This window comes from Salvelinus fontinalis, chromosome 23, assembly GCF_029448725.1.
Source record: "Salvelinus fontinalis isolate EN_2023a chromosome 23, ASM2944872v1, whole genome shotgun sequence".
NCBI classification, from domain to species: domain Eukaryota; kingdom Metazoa; phylum Chordata; class Actinopteri; order Salmoniformes; family Salmonidae; genus Salvelinus; species Salvelinus fontinalis.
Genome location: NC_074687.1, coordinates 6,634,651 through 6,658,018, shown reverse-complemented (window position 1 = coordinate 6,658,018; position 23,368 = coordinate 6,634,651). Strand labels below are relative to the sequence as shown.

Genomic DNA, 23,368 nt, shown 5'->3' with positions numbered 1-23,368 from the left:
ATTGAGAATCTGTGGTATGACTTAAAGATTGCTGTACACCAGCGGAACCCATCCAACTTGAAGGAGCTAGATCAGTTTTGCCTTGAAGAATGGGCAAAAATCCCAGTGGCTAGATGTGCCAAGCTTATAGAGACATACCCCAAGAGACTTGCAGCTGTAATTGCTACAAAAGGTGGCTCTACAAAGTATTGACTTTGGGGGGTGAATAGTTATGCAAGCTCAAGTTCTGTTTTTTGTGTTATTTCTTGTTTGTTTCACTCCCAAAAATATTTTGCATCTTCAAAGTGGTAGGCATGTTGTATAAATCAAATGATACAAAACCCCCCAAATCTATTTTAATTCCAGGTTATAAGGCAACAAAATGGGAAAAATGCCAAGGGGAGTGAATACTTTTGCAAGCTACTGTAAGTAAGCATTTCACGGTATTTGGCGCATGTGACAAATACAATTTGATTTCTTTGGCAGAAGGAACCTCTCCTCTGTCCATCTGGCCACTGTGAGGCTAAAAAGTAAGGTAAACAAACAGTTTCAGATCAGTTATTTTCAGATTCACACGTTTCTCTGGAATAATAAAATACATTACGTCAAAAAGTGATTTTCCTGTGTTATATATTTTCAGACTGAGGTTGGAATTATACTGTGTAATTGTGAAAATGACGATAATGCTGTTTTCGTGCAAGAACTGTTTGAATAGACTGTCAAATTTCAGCCTGTTTTGGTGGGATGGAGTTTTGGCCTGCCTGGCGACATCACCTGGCTGTATAAATTAATAGACCAATAGCAAAAATAATTTCAAACTTCTCTGCCAATAACAGCTAGTTTTCACATTATATATCTCTCCCATTAGGCTCATCCAATTAGGCCCCTTACTCAGACCACTTATAGACAGTCCTAGCAAAGTTATTGCTTGTGAAATTGCTCTTTGCTAAGAAGCTACACTATATGACTAAAAGTATTTGGTCACCTGCTTGTTGAATATCTCATTCCAAAATCATGGGCATTAATATGGAGTTGGTCCTTCCCAGATGGCAGAAAAGGGGGGCTTTCCACTAGATGTTAGAACATTGCTGCGGGGACTTGCTTCCATTCAGCCACGAACATTAGTGAGGTCGGGCGCTGATGTTGGGTGATTAGGCCTGGCTCGCAGTCGGCGTTCCAATTCATCCCAAAAGTGTCTGATGGGGTTGAGGTCATGGCACTATGCAGGCCAGTCAAGTTATTCCATACCGTGCTTTGTGCACGGGGGCATTGTCATGCTGAAACAGGAAAAGGGCCAGCCCCAAACTGTTGCCACAAAGTTTGGAAGCACAGAATCGTAGAATGTCATTGTATGCTATAGCTTTAATATTTCCCTTCATTGGAAATAAGGGGCCTAGCCCGAACCATGAAAAATAGCCCCAGACCATTATTCCTCCTCCACCAAACTTTACAGTTGGCACTAAGCATTGGGGCAGGTAGCGTTCTCCTGCATCAGCCAAACCCAGATTTGTCTTTCGGACTGCCAGATGATGAAGCGTGATGAATCACTCCAGAGAATGCGTTTCCACTGCTCCAGAATCCAGTGGTGTTGTGCTTTACACCACTCCAGCTGACACGTGGCATTGCACGCGTATGGTGATCTTAGGCTTGTGTGCGCCTGCTCGGCCATGGAAACCCATTTCATGAAGCTCACGACGAACAGTTCTTGTTCTGAAGTTGCTTCCAGAGGCAGTTTGGAACTCGGTAGTGAGTGTTGCAACTGAGGACAGACGATTTTTATGCGCTACGCAATTCAGCACTCAGTGGTTCCGTTCTGTGAGCTTGTGTGGCCTACCACTTTGTGGCTGAGCCGTTGTTGCTGCTAGACTCCACTTAACAATAACAGCACTTTCAGTAGACCAGGGCAGCTCTAGCAGGGCAGATATTTGACTAACTGACTTGTTAGAAAGGTGTCATCCTATGACGGTGCCACGTTGAAAGTCCCTGAGCCCTTCAGTAAGGCCATTCTCCTGCCAATGTTTGTCTATGGAAACGGCATGGTTGTGCGCTCAATTTTATACACCTCTCAGCAAAGGGTATGGCTGAAATAGCCAAATCCACTAATTTGAAGTGGTGTCCACATACACTATATACACAAAAGTATCTCTGTTCATTTTTGACAATTTTAATTGAAAAAAAATAACAGTAAGGTACTTAATATTAAATGTTACCCAGAAATAGGCTGTCATTGTAAATAATAATTTGTCCTTAACTGACTTGCCTAGTTAAATAAAGGTTAAATTAAACAATTAAAATATATATATAATGATTTGATATTGCGTTAAAAACTGCTGCATTTTGGGATTGCCTAATTCTTTTATGATTGTGAAATTAGCTTTTAGTGGTATGTATATCTTTGTGTGTGTGTGTATCATCAGAACTAGCCTATAGGGACATTTCGTAAACAAAGAATGAATGAGAGCAGATTAAACATGAGGAAACCTTCATGTTTGTAGGAGACAGAGGGTGGGAAAGAGATCTTTCTCTATTAAGTGTATGACTAGGTGTGTTAAACATCTGCTCACCTTTCGGCCTATATCCCACAATCGGAGCTGGCTGCAGTCCTGCCTCCCTCAAGTTTCTTCCCATAGGCTAGCCTATTCTCTCCGGCCGCAATCACACACTATTGGCCCGGTCAGGTGACAGGCTTTGGGGAAGCTGGCCAGCCTCGTTCTCGCTTTCCATCATTAAACACGCCATCGCCAACCGGGAGTGCACGGGAACGGGATAGAGCATCGGATTTATCGGAATATTTTCCAGATATTGGACAAAACTGATTTAGGGTCAACGGCATGGGCGAGCGAACGGCATTTCTGCTGTTATGGGTTGCGACCTTGACGCTGGCATCTGAGGTAAGAAAAGGGGAGAACAGGTCAGCGTTCTTCGTGTATCGGGAAAAGCACGAACCTCCATAAGCTAGTTCCCGTCCCTGTAGCAGCGGAGGATAAGGGTGAACTGAAGGCAGGAGGAGTGAAAATAACGGAATTCAGACCCACGGTGAATCAAGATTGCATTTGGAGGCAGAAAGAAATGTTACTAAATTACAAAATCCTACAATATTTTTAAGACACTATACGTTAAACACCATAGGTTTTAATGCGATTACTAGGCTACATTTCTCATCTTGTTCCAACCACTCCATCTTTCTGCTAATTGCAGCCTGCGTAGTAGTGTCGAGAATAGCTTGTTTTTATCATTCTCGTAGCCTTAACTAGCTATGGAGTGGAATATCCAAATGCGTAAAGCAAAAACATTCAATATTTATTTTTAGGCCTATAATTGCCCTACCGTTGTCAACGACACTGGCTTGACAGTTTGGCACTAGATTACAGGGACCTGGAATGACAAACTAAAGTATTGGTCTGTTTCTCTACTGACAGACTACTCATTTAGCCTATATGCGAAAATGATAGGGCCTAGCTATATTGTGGGATTGCGTTGTTTCAATGGTGGTAAACGTATGCTGGCGTGTATTAATTAGTTTGATTCCGTTGCAAAACGTTTCGTCTGTTACAAAACGTTTCGCAACGGAAACAATTTACCATTTACTCTAGGAAGCAAACAGAGTAAAAAAAAACGGGGAGGGACATACCAGATTTTGTCCAATAGAAGTATAGCTTCCGTTGCAAAACGTTTTCCGTTTGGAGTAAAAAATTCCTTTGCAAAATGTTTTGCAACGGAATCTGACTAATGAATACACCCCGCATTTTGTATTTTTCAAGGGTGTGTGATCCTTTTCAGGAATATTGAACAGATTAGGCTAGACACGCGTTTAGACCTGATAAACGACATAATTAGGCCTAAGGACCATAAAGCAGTCTATAATTTTAAGGTGGTCAACCGGTTCAACTGCAAGCGACGCTGCAACCCATGGCTTATCAATGGGGATATCCTTATCCCCCCCAAAAATCGGTGCCTAAAATTAACCTACCATTAAAGTCGCAATGAACCATGAAAATGCCATTCTATTGCAATGATAGGCTATCTGCTTATCAACATCAAATGAAGGACCTACAGGTTACATCCTTTGGGTATTTACACTTTAGCCTTAACTAGCGCAGGGCCTCCCAGTGAGCACGTCCGACACCTGATGTCCATGGACATTGAAAAGTTGTAAAAATGTGTTCAATGTCCACAGACGTCTGGCCCAGACCGGCTTCGATTTGTCCCAAACATAGACATTTATGATTTGGTTCTGACAACAATAGATTTGTTTCACAAGTTTGGACAGCACAGTACAGTAGAGCATAGCAGAGTAATAGTTCAGTACAGTAAATGCGTATTTTCAACGTCCAGAAACGACGTTGTTTCATCTTTCGCTCAGAGCCAAAAATCTACCCGTTTATAATCTTTGTATGTTGGATTCGATTTCAACGTCTTTTCAACATAATTTTTCTCACTGGGTTACTACAAATGCTGTGACCCACTTTCAAATCTCTATGTTAGATTCACATAGCAGGGTTTAATTTAGTCTATAAATCAGTTTGTGTTAGCCTACTCCTTTTGAGAGTGAGGATACATTGTTGCTTTTCTGATACAAGGAAATATGGGACTGCTGTGCATATGGATACTTATTGAACACATTAACATGATACAATGTTGCATTTGCTACATAACCGGCCAGTGGATGCTGGTGGGTTATGTGGAGTGGAGAATGAAAAACAGTGAAGCTTGACACAAGCAAGATGGCGTCAGTGCTGCAGTGCTGAGATACACGGTGGCTAGACGCCACTGAGGAGGTTGCTGTTTTTAACAGTGCATTATTCGATTTAAGAGTTATGACACAGCATCAAATTGTCTATATTCGTGAGTAAAGCCTCAAAATGGGCCTGGGTCGATAGTAGTAGCTTATGTTGCATCTAGACTGTTTTACGCCATTCCTTGGTGCCTTGACTGTAAGCATAAAACCAACCGGATAATTGCACTGTAAACTAGTAAACAAAGTGTGCATACCAGAACAGTCGGTCAACCCCGACATGCTAAAAGACATGGGCAAGTCTCTGTTTGACAGCTGCTCTATTAGGAACATAACTTTAAACTTATTATTTTTTCTTATCTTTATATAATTTTGAAGGTGTTTAGGGAAATAATGGTCTACTTTGGTTGCAGTGTGTATGTGTGTGTTCGTACATATGTCTGTTTGTTTTGTGTACCTGTAACTGATAGAGAAAGAAAAGCACAACTGTAGGCACATTTTACTTGGCCAGACCAAGTAGCCTAATCATTAGCAACATCACAAATAAAACCCCAATCTGGCCTCCCGAGTGGCGCAGCGGTCTAAGGCACTGCATCACTACAGCCTGCGGTTCGATCCCAGGCTGTGTCACAACCGGCCGTGACCGGAAGTCCCATATGGCGGCGCACAATTGGCCCAGCGTTGTCCGGGTTTGGCCGTCATTCTAAATAAGAATTTGTTCTGACTTGCCTAATTACGTAAAGGTTACACAAACACACACTGACCACAAAGTTATTTTGTTGGCATTTACATACATCCCCATTACCAGGGACTGTAGTTGTCTCGCACACCTACAGTGCTGGTCATAAAAAGAGCTAGCTAGCTCATGGATGCAAACAATGTTCTTCCCCAAAAACATAGCAAAACGACATAATCTGTTTCAGTAGCTATAGTTAGCTAGATGTCATCATCTAAAATAACCCGAATTCATAAGACAGTTCTTATTTGATTAATGGTGGTCGGACCCATCTATGTGAAGCTAGCCACAATAAGGATTAGCCACAGTAGTGGACTTTGCGGTTAGCCTTCAAAATAAAAGTATGTCTTTGACAGTGAAGCAAATTAATACAAATAGTAGCATTATGCTATAATTGAATAGATCATGCTAAATGAGGTTGGAATGTTATATGAAATCAACTAAAGACAATAATTTGTTAATTTGACAAATCTGAAATCACACTGGATGTATAATACTTTAGAATTGCGTTGAGGGCATACTTATTTCACTGTACAGCCTTACATGTGGATCAATGACATGGGGTATCAGTCTACACAGTGACACCCAGAGAAGATTAGCGTCGTAGCTCTTATTGCGGGACTCTGAAACAACTGTGAATTGAGCCACATTTATTGTCAACCTGTGTGTATTGACACTATTCCTGAGGAAAATCAATACTGAGTGGATGTTTTGGAGTCTGAAAACTCTGAGAAGGACGTTGGGAAAAAATATATTGGGTTTTGAGTAGACTGTTATCTCATTTCATTGATCCCCAATCCTTAGGTAAAACTGTACAGTGCAATATGAATGTCAATACACACAATAGGTTGACTGGGGAGGTGATGTCACAGTCTCGCGATAACAGCTACAACGCTAATATTTGCGTAAACTCTTCACAGTTGTGTTCTGTGGGTGTCACAGAGTAGACTAATACCCCATTTCATTGATTTACATTCCAACCTTGTTTAACATTGGCTGGCTCTCGCTACATATTCGTCACCAAACCCACTGGCTCCAGGTCATCTATAAGTCTTTGCTAGGTAAAGCCCCGCCTTACCTCAGCTCACTGGTCACCATAGCAACACCCACCTGTAGCATGCGCTCCAGCAGGTATATTTCACTGGTCATCCCCAAAGCCAACACTTCCTTTAGCCGCCTTTCCTTCCAGTTCTCTGCTGCCAATGACTGGAACGAATTGCAAAAATCACTGAAGCTGGAGACCTATATCTCCCTTTCTAACTTTAAGCATCAGCTGTCAGAGCAGCTTACCGATCACTGTACACAGCCCATCTGTAAATAGCACACCCAACTACCTCATCCCCATATTATTTTTTGTTGTTGCTATTTTGCACCCCAGTATCTCTACTTGCACATCATCATCTGCACATTTATCACTCCAGTGTTAATGCTAAATTGTAATTGTTTCGCCACTATGGCCTATTTATTGCCTTACCTCCCTAATTTTGCTACATTTGCACACACTGTACATAGATTTTTCTATTGTGTTATTGACTGTGTGTTTTTCTATTGTGTTACGTTTGTTTATTCCATGTGTAACTCTGTTTTTGTCGCACTGCTTTGCTTTATCTTGGCCAGGTCGCAGTTGTAAATGAGAACTTTTTCTCCACTGGTCAACCTGGTTAAATAAAGGTGAATTATTATATTATTTTTATGAAGAAAAATAAAAATCTGACCACTTTCTTATTGTCTGAGTTACTGGTGCTTCCTGCTTTAGTTTTAGCTTGTAAGCAGGAATCAGAAGGATAGAATTATGGTCAGATTTGCCAAATAAAGGGCGAGGGAGAGCTTTGTACATGTCTCTGTGTGTGGAGTAAAGGTGGCAAAAATGGATTTCAGTTTCCTTGCATTAAAGTCCCCGGCCACTAGGAGCCCCGCCTTTGGAAGAGTCTTTTCCTGTTTGCTTATGGCCGTATACAGTTCATTGAGTGTGGTCTTAGTGCCAGCATTGGTTCGTGGTGGTATATAGGCAGCTATGAAAAATACAGATAAAAACTCTCTTGGTAAATAGTGTGGTCTACAGCTTATCATGAGATACTCTACCTCAGGCGAGCAAAACTTGAGACTTTCTTAGATTTCATGCACAAGCTGTTGTTTACAAATATACATAGACCGCCACCCCTTGTCTTACCAGAGGCCGCTGTTCTATCCTGCCGAAAAAGCTTAAAACCCGCCAGCTGTATGTTAGTCGTCGTTCAGCCACGACTCGGTGAAACATAAGATATTACAGTTTTGAATGTCCCGTTGGTAGGATATATGTGATTGTAGTTCGTCTATTTTATTATCGATTGTAAGTTGGCTAGTAGGACCGATGGTAGATTACCCTCTCGGCAACGGATACTTACAAGGCACCCGGACCTTCGTCCTCGATATCTCCGTCTCTTTCTCATTTGAATTACGGGGATGAGGGCGTTGTCGGGCGTCTGAAGTAAATCCTTCCCGTCCGACTCATTGAAGAACAAGTATTCCTCCAGTACGGGGTGAGTAATCGTTGTCTTGATATCTATAAGCTCTTTTCGTTCATAAGACACGGTGGCAGAAACATTATGTACAAAATAAGTTACAAATAACGCAAAAAAACATGCACAATTGGTTACGGGATTGTAAAACGGCATCGATCTCCTTCGGCACCGTTCTCAGATACCCCATAATGACTAAGCAACATTTTTGCACATTTTATTCTATAAAAATAGATACCTTATTTACATAACAATTCAGACCCTTTGCTATGAGACTCGAAATTGAGGTCAGGTGCATCTTGTTTCCATTGATCATCCTTGATGTTTCTACAACTTGATTGGAGTCCACCTGTGGTAAATTCAATTGATTGGAGATGATTTGGAAAGGCACACACCTGTGTATTTAAGGTCTACAGTTGACATTGCATGTCATAGTAAAAACCAAGCCATGAGGTCGAAGGAATTGGTCAGGGAGGTGACCAAGAACCTGATGGTCACTTCGACAGAGCTCCAGAGTTCCTCTGTGGAGATTGGAGAACCTTCCAGAAGGACAACCATCTCTGCAGCACTCCACCAATCAGGCCTTTTATAGTAGGGTGGCCAGACGAATCCACTCCTCAGTAAAAGGCACATGACAGCCCGCTTGGAGTTTGCCTAAAGGACTTTCAGACCATGAGAAACAAGATTCTCTGGTCTGATGAAACCAAGATTGAACTCTTTGGCCTGAATGCCAAGCACCACCTCTTGAGGAAACCTGGCACCATTCCTACGGTGAAGCATGGTGGTAGCAGCATCATGCTGTGGGAATGTTTTTCAGCATCAGGGACTGGGAGACTAGTCAGGATCGGGTGAAATATGAACGGAGCCAAGTACAGCGAGATCCTTGATGAAAACCTGCTCCAGAGCGCTCAGAACCTCCAGACTGGGGTGACGGTTCACCTTCCAACAGGACAATGACCCTAAGCACACAGCCAAGACAACGCAGGAGTGGCTTCTGGACAACGCAGGAGTGGCCCAGCCAGAGCCTGGACTTAAACCTGATCAAACATCTCTGGAGAGACCTGAAAATAGCTGTGCAGCGACACTCCATCCAACCTGACAGAGCTTGAGAGGATCTGCAGAGAACAATCTGAGAAACTCCCCAAATACAGGTGTGCCAAGCTTGTAGTGTTATACCCAAGACTACTCAAGGCTATAATTGCTGCCAAAGGTGCTTCAACAAAGTACTGAGTAAAGTGTCTGAATAGTTATGTAAATGTGATTGTTCAGTTTTATTTTTAATACATTTACAGAATTTCTAAAAACCTGTTTTTGCTTTGTTATTATTGGGCATGGTGTGTAGATTGATGAGGGGGGAAAAACGACTTAATCAATTTTAGAATAAGACTGTTACGTAACTGTGGAAAAAGTCAAGGTCTGAATACATTCTGAATGCACTGTATGTTATGCAGGAAAAAGTTATTTAGAATCTTTTGTCTAGGTTAAAAAGAGGTCGTCATCTAGTAGGCTTTGATTACATTTCCAATATCCTCGCCCACATGGACATTAATGTGGATGCCAATTAGTTGATGGTTCGACTGTGTTCTGCCCCCTTTCAAAAGTTCACTTTTTTAAATTTTTTTACTTTGTGTCAGCGTGAAGGCTAGACGACTCGCTTGATTAAGCCTCCTCAATGTACAGTTGATGTCGGAAGTTTACGTACACCGTAGCCAAATACATTTAAACTCAGTTTTTCACAATTCCTGATTTAATCCCTGTACAAATTCCCTGTTTTAGGTCAGTTAGGAGCACCACTATTTTTAGAATGTGAAATGTCAGAATAATAATAGAGTGATTTAGTTCTGCTTGTATTTCTTTTGTCACATTCCCAGTGGTTCAGAAGTTTACATACACTCAATTATTATTTGGTAGCATTCCCTTTTTAAATTTGTTTAACTTGGGTCAAACGTTTCTGGTAGCCTTCCACAAGCTTCCCATAATAAGTTGGGTGAATTTTGGCCCATTCCTCCTGACAGAGCTGGTGTAACTGAGTCAGGTTTGTAGGCTTCCTTGCTCGCAAACACTTCTTCAGTTCTGCCCACAAATGTTCTATAGGATTGAGGTCAGAGCTTTGTGATGGCCACTCAAATACCTTGACTTTGTTATCCTTAAGCCATTTTACCACAACTTTGGAAGTATGCTTGGGGTCATTGTCCATTTTTGGAAGACCCATTTGCAACCAAGCTTTCCTGATGTTTCTTCAATATATCCACATAATTTTACTTTCTCATGATGGCATCTATTTTGTGAAGTGCATCAGTCCCTCCTTCAGCAAAGCACCCCCACAACATGATACTGCCACCCCCGTGCTTCACGGTTGTGATGGTGTTCTCTGGCTTGCAAGCCTCCCCCTTTTTCTTCCAAACATAATGATGGTCATTATGGTCAAACAGTTCTATTTTTGTTTCATCAGACCAGAGGACATTTCTCCAGAAAGTATGATCTTTGTCCCCATGTGCAGTTGCAAAGCGTAGTCTGGCTTTTTATGGCGGTTTTGGAGCAGTGGCTTCTTCCTTGCTGAGCGGCCTTTCAGGTTATGTCGATATAGGACTTGTTTTACTGTGGATATAGATACTTTTGTAACTGTTTCCTCCAGCATCTTCGTAAGGTCCTTTGCTGTTGTTCTGGGATTGATTTGCACTTTTCACGCCAAAGTACGTTCATCTCTAGGAGACAGAACACGTCTCTTTCCTGAGCGGTATGACGGCTGCGTGGTCCCATGGTGTTTATACATGCATACTATTGTTTGTACAGATGAACGTGGTACCTTCAGGCGTTTGGAAATTACTCCCAAGGATGAAGCAGACTTGTGGACGTCTACAATTTTCTTTCTGATGTCTTGGCTGATTTCTTTTGATTTTCCCATGATGTCAAGCAAAGAGGCACTGAGTTTGAAGGTAGGCCTTGAAATACATCTACAGGTACACCTCCAATTGACTCAAAATATGTCAATTAGCCTATCAGAGCTTCTAAAGCCATGATATAATTTTCTGAAATTTTCCAAGCTGTTTAAAGGCACTGTCAACTTAGTGTATGCAAACCTCTGACCCACTGGAATTGTGATATAGTGAAATAATCTGTCTGTAAACAATTGTTGGAAAAATGACTCGTGTCATGCACAAATAGATGTCCTAACCGACTTCCCAAAACTATAGTTTGTTTTACATGAAATTTGTGGAGTGGTTGAAAACAACAAGTTTTAATGACTCCAACCTAAGTGTATGTATAAACTTCCGACTTCAACTGTATATCTCACTAAGTCTGGATTTTTAAGCCTCCATATATGCAATGGTTCTAATGTGTCCATGATATTCATAATTTCCCAAATTGCTTGAAGGTGTTTTCATTTATGATCAATTGGGGTACTTAAAACTATTCTAATCTCCCACCATAATAATAGTCATTTGTTGCTTGTGAGCTTGAGAGATTAGTATATATCATTTAGAAGAAGTGTGGATCATCATTATTTGGACCATATAGATTAATTAGCAACATCTGTTTATCGTTCAATTGAATGTTTTAAAATGATCCACCTTCTTTTCGGATGTTTGGACAGTTTGCACATTCCGATCAAAATTGTTATTAATTAATATGATCACCCCTTTTGAGTTTCTTTGCCCATGACAGAAATATATTTCTACCTCCCAGTCCTTTTTCCATATAACCTCATCTGTAATTGGAGAGTGAGTTTCCTGTAAACAATAGATATTGTATTCCTTCTCTTTGAGCCAGGTAAAGACTGATGGTCTTTTTTACAATCTGCTAAGCCATTACAATTATAGATAGGTATACTTATTTCACCACTTACCATGATGACATACAAGTTGTATCGTACTACCTGTAAACGTACTACCAAAAAGTAGTAGAATTGATGCATACTTACCAATACTACCAGTATCAATATCTGACATCTACCCTTGTAGCTGTACCATAATATATGCACTGCTAAACATACTGCAGCTGCAACTGACTCGAAGTAAACCTCCAATTGTTTTGCAAAAGCCTCCCCCATCCCAGAAGGGGGTGTTGTCCCTGATACTGTCATACCACCCCCGTACCCATAACACACCTTTAGCATCCTAAAACACCTTCAACCGCCGATTGGCATGGTCCAGGTAAGAAATCGGGACTGTCCCATAAACTTGTTTCAATGCTGCCACCCCTCAAGCGCCCAGCCATAAACCCTATAAGCCTATGGCATGACCACGAGAGGAGAATCCTCTTTAGGAATTAGCCACATAACAAATAAAAAACGGAGTGAATGAAAATAAATAAATACATTCGGTAGTACTGAGGACAATAAGACCTAATAAACAAATACCCAGACAACAGCAAAATGTAGAACATAATCTACTACTACTAATAAATAATGATATCCTCATTACTGTCATAAAAACAGTGATGCACAAATATCCATATACAGCTGCTCATTATTGGCTCACTTTGCAAGTTGGCAGTTGTCAAATACAACAAAGGAAAGCCAAATTCTGCTGAAAATTATAGGCTCACTAATTCACATCCCTACAATCACAATAGAGGAAAGACATTCCTTCATTTCATTAGATCAGAATTTCAGTAAAAAGAGATTAATAAATTGAAAAGATTTTGTCAATTTTCATCCTTGTTGATATTCTAGCATTGAAAATATAATTTGAGGAACCTGCAATAACTGATGGGTATCTGATTTTATACATCCCAACACCCTTGAAAATAATACATAATCCTAATGTATAATTGCCCTTGACACTAAAGGAAAATAGGGAATAATAATAATAACACATATAAGGTAGAAATTGTAATTATAGTGATTTGTTGTATATTGTAACTTTAGGTCTTTATAAAATGTGATTCCAGGACATCCCCTTTTGCACCAGGGTCACTATTCCAACGCTGTTACAAAACGTGGAAAAGGTGTGGAGGGAGAACTAGAGCGTAGACAAAACAAATAAGATCAAAATTGTCCAGCACCTTGGGACAATTATGGCACACGGGACACCTGTGTTAGTGGACTAATCCATTGCGGAGGCAGCGGGTATGGCATAGCAGTATCACCAGGAGTACATTTTACCATTCATTCCGATCATTTCTAATCTACGTTTGTTTGGTTACTGTAATTTTGTTAATGCATTCAATGTATTATTATTATTACAGTCTTACTGTTTTCATTGTAGGAGTTGGCATGTTGTTTGCAACCTAGGTGACACTTGTGAAAAAAGTTTAGATTTATTTAATTCCATTTACGAGTTGTCAATTTATTCATTGACAGGAGCGCTCCAAACAAAAGACAATCTTAAGTAAGGAAACGCACCTGATCACGCATAGAACTAGGCCTAGGCTACCTGGCCTGAGTGCAAATGTAGACCTATAAATGGGTCTATTTGTGCCCTATTTCCGAGGAGTATTTCTATCTGTAATAAAGCCCTTTTTGTGGGGAAAAAAATCTGATTGGCTGGGCCTGATTCCCCAGTGGGTAGACCTATGCCAACCCAGTCATGTGAAATCCATAGATTAATTAAGGCCGAATGAATTTATTTAAATGTACTGATTTCCTTCTATGAACTGTAACTCAGTAAAATCTTTGAAACTGTTGCATGTTGAGTTTTTATTTTTGTTCAGTATAGTTGATTTTATTTGAGCATAGGGTGTCTATATATGGAAAAATACACATTTTAAAAAATGTTGACCAATCGATTGGTCAAAAGAACAGACGACTCTCGGTCGATCAATATTTTTTTTTGTCAGGGACAGCCCTACTGTAATGGCACCTTGCCCTTTACGGATTGTTTGCGGCCTAGTAGCCTGATGGAGCCAAAAAAGTAAAAAACAACCGTTTTTACTAGAGGTCGACACATTGTAACCTTTGATTCCCTGAAGAGCTGGTTGTTCATGTACAGCTTATCCAATACTAAGTGCACATTCTGTTTCTCTGCTCTGTCTTTTGAAAATGGGATAAAGGATGCGTTGTCTCTTTTATTATTTCATGGGGGAGTTTTTCGTTGATAGAGAATGGTATGCCCTTCAACTCCCTACCCCTTTACAACACGGCCACCTTCATCTTGTAATGCGAGAGTCTCGCAAGAATGGGTCAGGGTTTCTGGGGAACCCTTTGGCCAAAACGATGCACCCTTTGGAAATCAATCTTATCCACCTGTTTGTTGGCCATTTTTAAGATTGTTTAGTAAAATCCTTCACCTTTTCTTCATTTGCATTCTCTTTCACTCATTTTATGACTATTTGTCATGCTTCTGCATTTTTAGGTCAAGTAGCTCCACTTTTATTTTAGTGTTATCACTCAGGAGTTTCGTCGTTGATTGTAGGGAGTCTAATGTCGCTTTCAAACTTTTGTTTTCAGTCCTTATTTCTCCCATTAATTTGTTGCTGTTATCCATTCCTACCTTGAGGGCCTCGATGTCCTCCATTACTCCGGGTAATAGATCAAGCTGTTGAGGCTGTATGTACATGCTTGCCGTCAATGCACTGTCCTTTTTGGACATTGTTGTAGCCGCATCCTCTTCCATTGTTATGTTTGATTGTTTGGAAGGATAAATAATCTCTCTTGGTCACTTTGATTTGCTGTTCAAGCATATCGAATTGACAATCTATAAAAAGTTCAACGTTTTCTGTTATCCGTAGTGTAATTAGTTATAGGCTAATTTCGCAGATTTTTTTTTATTTTTTTTAAAAATACATTTTATCCCCTTTTCTCCCCAATTTTCGTGGTATCCAATCGCTAGTAATTACTATCTTGTCTCATCGCTACAACTCCCGTACGGGCTCGGGAGAGACGAAGGTCGAAAGCCATGCGTCCTCCAAGGCACAACCCAACCAAGCCGCACTGCTTCTTTAACACAGCGCGCCTCCAACCCGGAAGCCAGCCGCACCAATGTGTCGGAGGAAACACCGTGCACCTGGCCCCCTTGGCTAGCGCGCACTGCGCCCAGCCCGCCACAGGAGTCGCTGGAGCGCGATGAGACAAGGAAATCCCTACCGGCCAAACCCTCCCTAACCCGGACGACGCTAGCCCAATTGTGCGTCGCCCCACGGACCTCCCGGTCGCGGCCGGCTGCGACAGAGCCTGGGGGCGAACCCAGAGACTCTGGTGGCGCAGTTAGCCCTGCGATGCAGTGCCCTAGACCACTGCGCCACCCGGGAGGCCCCAATTTCGCAGATTTTAAGGTTCATTGGACGAGTCGTGCCCACCACGCCATCACATGCCACGTCATTTCCTCTCAGGGAAGGTGGTACTTACTCTGCTATGTGCAGCCTCTCCTTGGGATGTCATCTTCCCGGAGATGGAGGGACCTGAAGTCAACTGTCTGTCACCTAGCTAGCTAGCTTGCTCTAGTCCCATGGTAGGCTATGGTTGGTACCAGAGTGCTAATCAGCCAGTGGCAGGTATCAAATCCTGGCATGGTTGGAACAAGACAAGCTACATAAACACAAGCTTCCTTTTTCCCTAAGCATAACAGGCACTCCCAAGGTCCTAATCATGTGGAATGGGATTTCTGTTGTTACTCCTGTTACAACTGACCCCCTCAATAACAAGGACTTTTCTTGGGATTGTTTTACTGCTTGCATGTCACATACTGTGTAATGTTGAGTGACCAAAACCAGGCTGGTCTGTGGCTGATCATGGTCAATGGTACAGTTGCATGTACTCTCTCTGTCCCGTTCCCACTAATGTTACAGGGATTCCTTCTCTATCAACAAATTGTTCAGAGATCGGCACAGCCTGAGGAAGCCTGTGGAACCAGGACAGCCCTAGCTGACGATTGGTGGATTCAGGGAGGGTATCTGATTCTAGATCTGTGCTTAAGGGAAAAATCCACTCCATAAGCAGTGTCACTTGCCACATCATCATGATGATGCGAAATGCATAATATGATGTAAAACGCATCATCTTGAAGATGTGACAAATGAGACGAAATGCATGAAAGTCCAATATCTTGAGAAATGTTGGGACTGTATGAACAGTGGACTAATTAAAGAAATGACAAAATATATATTTTAGGTGGATTTTCCCATGAATGGCAACTCCTGCATCAACCAGCACCTTAACCTAGTTCAGTGTACTGGCTCAGGCCTAGTGAATCTGCTGACTCAGGCCTAGTGAATCTATGGTGAGTGTCTTCACTCCTGATGACCAGGTGGTGAATTAAGATTCTAGAAGGCACCAACACCTGCAACCCGGCTGATGCTGTCTCCCTTTCCGTTGCCATACCAACATCGTTGCTGTTGACACCATCTTGGAAATGCTGTAGTCCTCTCCCCATCGCATAAGTTGGTTCTGGCATCCCACTACCACCTCATAATATCAACATCCATTCAGGCTCCTTAATGGATGATAACTATGGTTCATATTTGTGTTCTTCATGTCAGCCATGTTCCTCGAGGGCCCCTTACAATTAAACACAAATAAACTAGACAAAGACATAATTAACCAGCAGTGTCAAAGAGCTTCTCTGCAGGTAGGCAAGGACTGTCCCCGACAAAAAAACGAAATATTGTTTGATCGAGAGTCGGTGGTTCTTTTGAACAATCATGTGTATTTTTCCAAATATAGACACACCCTGTGTTTGAATAAAATCAACTATATGTCGGCTACTTTGCCTGAAGCTTTAAGCACTGCAATTACAAATTAAGAGACACAAATTACTAAAGAGGGAGCCAGAGATCAATATAGGCTAACCAGAATATAGCCTGCCCGATGCTGCTGGTCTTCACAGATTCTGCCTTTAATCTCCTGAAGTTGCCGGTAGGTAATAGGCTACACCAGTGGTCGACAACCTTTTCCATTTGGAGTGCCACGTTATGGTACCATTTCTACTGATCTGCGTGCCAGTTCTGATTTTCATATGCACCTTTTCTTAGAACAGCTTCATTTCATTTATAATAAAGTCTTCGTATCTCAAAATCAATGTCATATGATTCATCAAAATTCTATCTAAGTTAAAATGATATAAATCTAAAAGTAACATCTATTGCCATTTCCAATATGTGAAACATTTGCCTACATAAAGCCTACAAATAATAACTTTTAACTTGGGTCCAGCTTGAAGCTGGTGCTAGCAAACTTGCAACATTGTATAAAATATTCTAGGCCCCAGTGTTCCCTGGGCCTGTGAGCTCCGGACAGACAGACACAGCTGTAGGCTATTTGCGCAAGTGATAGTAAGTAATCAGGTATGCCTTTTTTATGACATTTCCACCTGATCAGAAAATACATGTTTTCCCCTTACATACTGAGTGGTTATGGAAAGAGAGAGTGCTGGAAAGAGTTTTCAAATCGGCTACGTTGAGGAACTATTGTCATTGTTTTTAAATAGACTTATTTTACTTACTTTCAGAAGCCTAGGCCTAGTTCTATGTGTAATCCGGTGCGTGTCCTTACTCAAGATTGACAGGAGCGCTCTAAACAAAAGACAATGAATAAATTGGAATTAAATAAACCAAAAATAAACATGGAATGAAATAAACCAAAACTCTTTCCTGAAGTGTCACCTAGGTTGTGCGCTCTGCAAACATGTCCACTCCTACAATGACATAGGGAAGACTGTAATAATATATTGAATGCATTAACAGAAATGACCGTAACCAAACCAACATTGTAGATGAGAAATGGTAATTAACGGTAAATGTGTTACTGGTGTTGTCACGACTTCCGCCGAAGTCGGCTCCTCTCCTTGTTCGGGCGGGGATCGACGTCACCTGCTTTCTAGCCATCGACGCTCCATTTTTCATATTTCCATTTGTTTTGTCTTGTTCCATACACACCTGGGTTTCAGTCCCTAATCACACTGCATGTATTTAGTCCTCTGTTCCCCTTCATATCTTTGTGTGAAATTGTATTTATGTTATGTGGGTATTGTTACGCGCCATACTTTCTGTCTATGTTCCGTGTTTACGCACATTTATGTACTTTGTGCTTTCGTTGGACCGGAATAAAAAGTGTGCCTGTTCACTTCACTCTGCTCTCCTGCACGTGACTTTGCCTCCAGTACAAACCCTTAACAGGTGTGCCATCTTCACAACCTCCACAATAGATTAGTCAACTCAGACAGGTGTGAATCAGACAGGTGTCTTGTGTTCCATAATTAAAATATATATTTGCCACTACTCGACTGAACAAATCTTGGTTGACCAAACAATCGACCAGTTGACTAAATGGGGTCAGCCCTAAGGTAGGCTATAACAAAACAAGCACCTTGTGAGCGCAAACCAGACTCCCTGAATTCCAGAGGGTGTTGGGTCAGACACATTAATAGCATCTATTGAAAAATGCTTGTTTCTTCACTGCTGCTATAAGAAATTAAAGGGCAACATACAGTGCCTTCGGAAAGTATTCAGATCCCTTGACTTTTCCCACACTTTTCCCACATGTTACGTTAGTCTTATTCTAAAATGGATTAAAAAAATTAAATTGCAATCTACACACAATACCCCATAATGACTAAGCGAAACAGGTTTTTAGAAATATTTGCTAATTTATTCTAAATAAAAACATATACCTTAGACATAAGTATTCAGATCCTTTGCTATGAGACTTGAAATTGAGCTCAGGTGCATCCTGTATCCATTGATCATCCTTGATGTTTCTACAACTTGATTGGAATCCACATGTGGTAAATTCAATTGATTGGACATGATTTGGAAACACACACCTGTCTATATAAGGTCCCACAATTGACAGTACATGTCAGAGCAAAAACCAAGCCATTAGGTCGAAGGAATTGTCCGTAGAGCTCAGAGACAGGATTGTGTCGAGGCACATATCTGGGGAAGGGTACCAACATTTCTGCAGCATTGAAGGTCCCCCAGAAAACAGTGGCCTCATCATTCTTAAATGGAAGAAGTTTGGAACCACCAAGACTCTTCCTAGAGCTGTCCGCCTTAGCAATCGGGGGAGAAGGGCCTTGGTCAGGGAGGTGACCAAGAACCAGATGGTCACTCTGACAGAGTTCCTCTGTGGAGATGGGAGAACCTTTGAGAAGGACATCAATCTCTGTGGCACTCCACCAATCAAGCCTTTATCGTAGAGTGGCCAAACTGAAGCCATTCCTCAGTAAAAGCACATGACAGCCCGCTTGGAGTTTTCCAAAAGGCACCTAAAGACTCTCAGACCATGAGGAACAATATTCTCGGGTCTGATGAAACCAAGATTGAGCTCTTTGGCCTGAATGCCAAGCGTCACGTCTTGAGGAATCCTGGCACCATCCTTACGGTGAGGCATGGTGGTGGCAGCATCATGCTGTGGGGATGTTTTTCAGCATCAGGGACTGGGAGACTAGTCAAGATCAAGGCAAAGATGAACGGAGAAAAGTACAGAGATCCTTGATGGAAAACCTGCTCCAGAGCTCTCAGGACCTCCGACTGGGGGCGACGGTTCACCTCCCAACAGGACAATGAGCCTAAGCTCACAGCCAAGACAGCACAGAAGTGGCTTCAGGACAAGTCTCTGAATGTCCTTGAGTGGCCCAGGCAGAGCCCGGTCTTAAAGAGGATCTGCAGAGAAGAATGGGAGAATCCCCAAAATACAGGTGTACTAAGCTTGTAGCGTCATACCCAAGAAGACTCAATCTGTAATTGTTGCCAAAGGTGCTTCAACCAAGTACTGAGTAAAGGGTCGGAATACTTATGTAGATGTAAAATCTGTTAACTTAAAAAAAAAAAAACTGTTTAATCAATATTAGAAAAAGGTTGTAACCTAACAAAATGTGGAAAAAGTCAAGGGGTCTGAACTTTCCTGAAGGCACTGTATGTGTCCATCTATAACACATGTGTTGCATACAAAATGGAAACCATGAATATGGGGAGAAAAGATATAGCACATACGTCCAAGTTTGTGTGGTAATTTATCATTAACTGCTACACTACAGGCTGCAGAAATAACTAGGGCCTAGTTTTTTTAATGAGTATCATCAATCTAGGGAATGGATCGTTGTGTTTTCCTTTTCACAGGCCATTTACCAGCAGAATGGCAACTGGCTTCTGTTTTGTTAGTTTGCGGCATCCTTCTTTTCCGACGTGCGCCAGACGGCCAGCTATAATGAAACTTCCTCCCATTGTATCACGGAACAAAAAGAGTGGGGAAAAACAATGACCCCAGAATGCTTTGCGTTCAACTTTGTTGGAAAGAGTGAAGGCGAGCGGGGGAGGGTAGATGTGTATTTTGACCGCTGGTTTAGATTTTGAGTGCACTTCAACTGCAAATAACATTTTTAAACATTTATTTACAGTGATTTGACTCCCTCTGCACTCCTCCTTCACTGCAGGTGCCTTCTGATGACTCGGTGGGTCTGCTGGCAGAGCCCCAGGTAGCCATGTTCTGTGGGAAATTCAACATGCATGTCAATGTTCAGAGTGGCAAGTGGGAGTCGGATCCCTTCGGCACCAAGAGCTGTATCGGAACCAAGGAGGGCATCCTGCAGTACTGCCAGGAGGTAGGAGGAGAGGGGGAGATTAGAGGGAGGGATAGGTGGAAGAGGCATCAGATGATGGTGGGAGAGGGTGGATTAGGTGGGAGAGGGTGGATTAGGTGGGAGAGGGTGGATTAGGTGGGAGAGGGTGGATTAGGTGGGAGAGGGTGGATTAGGTGGGAGAGGGTGGATTAGGTGGGAGAGGGTGGATTAGGTGGGAGAGGGTGGATTAGGTGGGAGAGGGTGGATTAGGTGGGAGAGGGTGGATTAGGTGGGAGAGGGTGGATTAGGTGGGAGAGGGTGGATTAGGTGAGAGAGGGTGGATTAGGTGGGAGAGGGTGGATTAGGTGGGAGAGGGTGGATTAGGTGGGAGAGGGTGGATTAGGTGGGAGAGGGTGGATTAGGTGGGAGAGGGTGGATTAGGTGGGAGAGGGTGGATTAGGTGGGAGAGGGTGGATTAGGTGGGAGAGGGTGGATTGGGTGAGAGAGGGTGGGTTGGGTGAGAGAGAGAGGGTGGGTTGGGTGAGAGAGAGAGGGTGGGTTGGGTGAGAGAGAGAGGGTGGGTTGGGTGAGAGAGAGAGGGTGGGTTGGGTGAGAGAGAGAGGGTGGGTTGGGTGAGAGAGAGAGGGTGGGTTGGGTGAGAGAGAGAGAGGGTGGGTTGGGTGAGAGAGAGAGAGGGTGGGTTGGGTGAGAGAGAGAGAGGGTGGGTTGGGTGAGAGAGAGAGAGAGGGTGGGTTGTGTGAGAGAGAGAGAGAGGGTGGGTTGGGTGAGAGAGAGAGAGGGTGGGTTGGGTGAGAGAGAGAGAGGGTGGGTTGGGTGAGAGAGAGAGAGGGTGGGTTGGGTGAGAGAGAGAGAGGGTGGGTTGGGTGAGAGAGAGAGAGGGTGGGTTGGGTGAGAGAGAGAGAGGGTGGGTTGGGTGAGAGAGAGAGAGGGTGGGTTGGGTGAGAGAGAGAGAGGGTGGGTTGGGTGAGAGAGAGAGAGGGTGGGTTGGGTGAGAGAGAGAGAGGGTGGGTTGGGTGAGAGAGAGAGAGGGTGGGTTGGGTGAGAGAGAGAGAGGGTGGGTTGGGTGAGAGAGAGAGAGGGTGGGTTGGGTGAGAGAGAGAGAGGGTGGGTTGGGTGAGAGAGAGAGAGGGTGGGTTGGGTGAGAGAGAGAGAGGGTGGGTTGGGTGAGAGAGAAAGAGGGGGAGGGAAGGAAGGAAAGGGGTAGATGGGAGGGCAGGAGAGGTGGGAGGGATGGAGAGGTGGGAGAGGTGGGAGGCGAAGGAGTGAGGGAGGTGGGAGGCGAGGGAGGGAGGGGCGTTGAGGAGAGGGAGGGATAGGTGGGAGGGAGGGAGAGCTGGGAGAGAAAAAAGCGAGTGGTAGGAGAGCGGGGGGAAAGGAGTGGGATGATGGAGGGGTGGGAACAGAATGAGATTAGGGAGAGAAAAAGTAACAAGGGAAGCGATAGGAAAGGGGGAGGTCTGAGGTAAATGTCTGGAATATTAAACCCATAGAAAACGACTGTGTGAAGTACATTCATTAAAGCCTGCTCCTTCCCCCAGGTGTACCCTGAGCTCCAGATCACTAACGTGGTGGAGGCCAACCAGCCAGTCAGCATTCAGAGCTGGTGCAAGAAGGGACGCAAGAAGGGACGCAAGGAGTGTAGCAGTCACACACACATCGTGGTGCCCTACCGCTGCCTGGGTAAGTTGTGTGTGTGTGTGTGTGTATAGGATAGCATAAAGTTTAATGTCCTTGAGGGGAAAACTGGCTTAGACCAACAGTAACGCTGTATACAAAATAGTAATTACTGGTCATTACACACAACATAATACATACAGTGTCTTCGGAAAGTATTCAGACCCCTTGACTTTTTCCACATTTTGTTACGTTACAGCCTTAGTCTAAAATGGATTAAATAAATACAAATCCTCATGAATCGACACATAATACCCAACAATGACAAAGCGAAAACAGGTTGTTTGATTTTTTTTTCAAATCTATTAAAAAACAGGTACCTTATTTACATAAGTATTCGGACCGTTTGCTATGAGACTCCAAATAAAGCTAATGTGCATCCTGTTTCCATTGATCATCCTTGAGATGTTTCTACAACTTGATTGGAGTCCACCTGTGGTAAATTCAATTGATTGGACATGATTAGGAAATGCACACACCTGTTTATATTAGGTCCGACAGTTGACAGTGCATGTCAGAGCAAAAACCAAGCCAAAGGAATTGTCCGTAGAGCTCTGAGACAGGATTGTGTCAAGGCACAGATCTGGGGAAGGGTACCATTTCTGCAGAATGCTGTGGTAGCCATGCTGGTTAAGTGTGCCTTGAATTCTAAATAAATCACAGACCGTGTCACCAGCAAAGCACCATCACACTTCCTCGTCCATGCTTCACGGTAGGAACCACACATGCAGAGATCATCTGTTCACCTTTGCGTCTCACAAAGACACTGCGGTTGGAACCAAAAATTGGCTCAAAAGCATTAAGAAGGAAAGAAATTTCACAAATTAACTTTTAACAAGGCACTCCTGTTGATTTGAAATGCATTCCAGGTGACTACCTCATGAATCTGGTTGAGAGAATGCCAAGTGTGCAAAGCTGTCATCATTAAATAGATTTTGATATATTTAACACTTCTTTGGTTATGATGATTTCATAGTTTTTATGTTTTCACTATTATTCTACAATGTAGGAAATAGTAAAAAACAAAGAAAAACCCTTGAATGAGTAGGTGTCCAAACTTTTGACTGGTTCTGTAGGTGTGCCATGCTTGTAGCGTCATACCCAAGAAGACTCAAGGCCGTAATCGCTGCCGACGGTGCTTCAACAACGTGCTGAGTAAAGGGTCTGAATACTTATGTAAATGTGAAATTTCAGTAAAAAAAATAATAATATTTGCACAAAAAAAATCTAAAAATCTGTTTTTGCTTTGTCATTATGGTGTATTTTGTGTAGATTGATGAGGGGGGAA

General features: G+C 42.6%; 1 protein-coding gene across 2 annotated transcripts in view; it reads left to right on the top strand.

Annotated features, from left to right (window-relative positions):
- Positions 1 to 2,570: 2,570 nt before the first annotated feature.
- The window catches only part of LOC129820775 (amyloid-beta A4 protein-like), a 68,559-nt gene continuing 47,761 nt past the window's right edge, over positions 2,571 to 23,368 (top strand). Inside the window, exons 1-3 of one of the 2 annotated variants that reach the window (XM_055877731.1) lie at positions 2,571 to 2,870; positions 20,260 to 20,427; positions 21,945 to 22,086. In XM_055877731.1, the coding sequence (XP_055733706.1) occupies positions 2,811 to 2,870; positions 20,260 to 20,427; positions 21,945 to 22,086 (370 nt within the window). In that variant the 5' untranslated portion in view covers positions 2,571 to 2,810. The remainder of the gene's footprint in view (positions 2,871 to 20,259; positions 20,428 to 21,944; positions 22,087 to 23,368) is intronic. The other variant, XM_055877732.1, reaches the window with a different exon arrangement.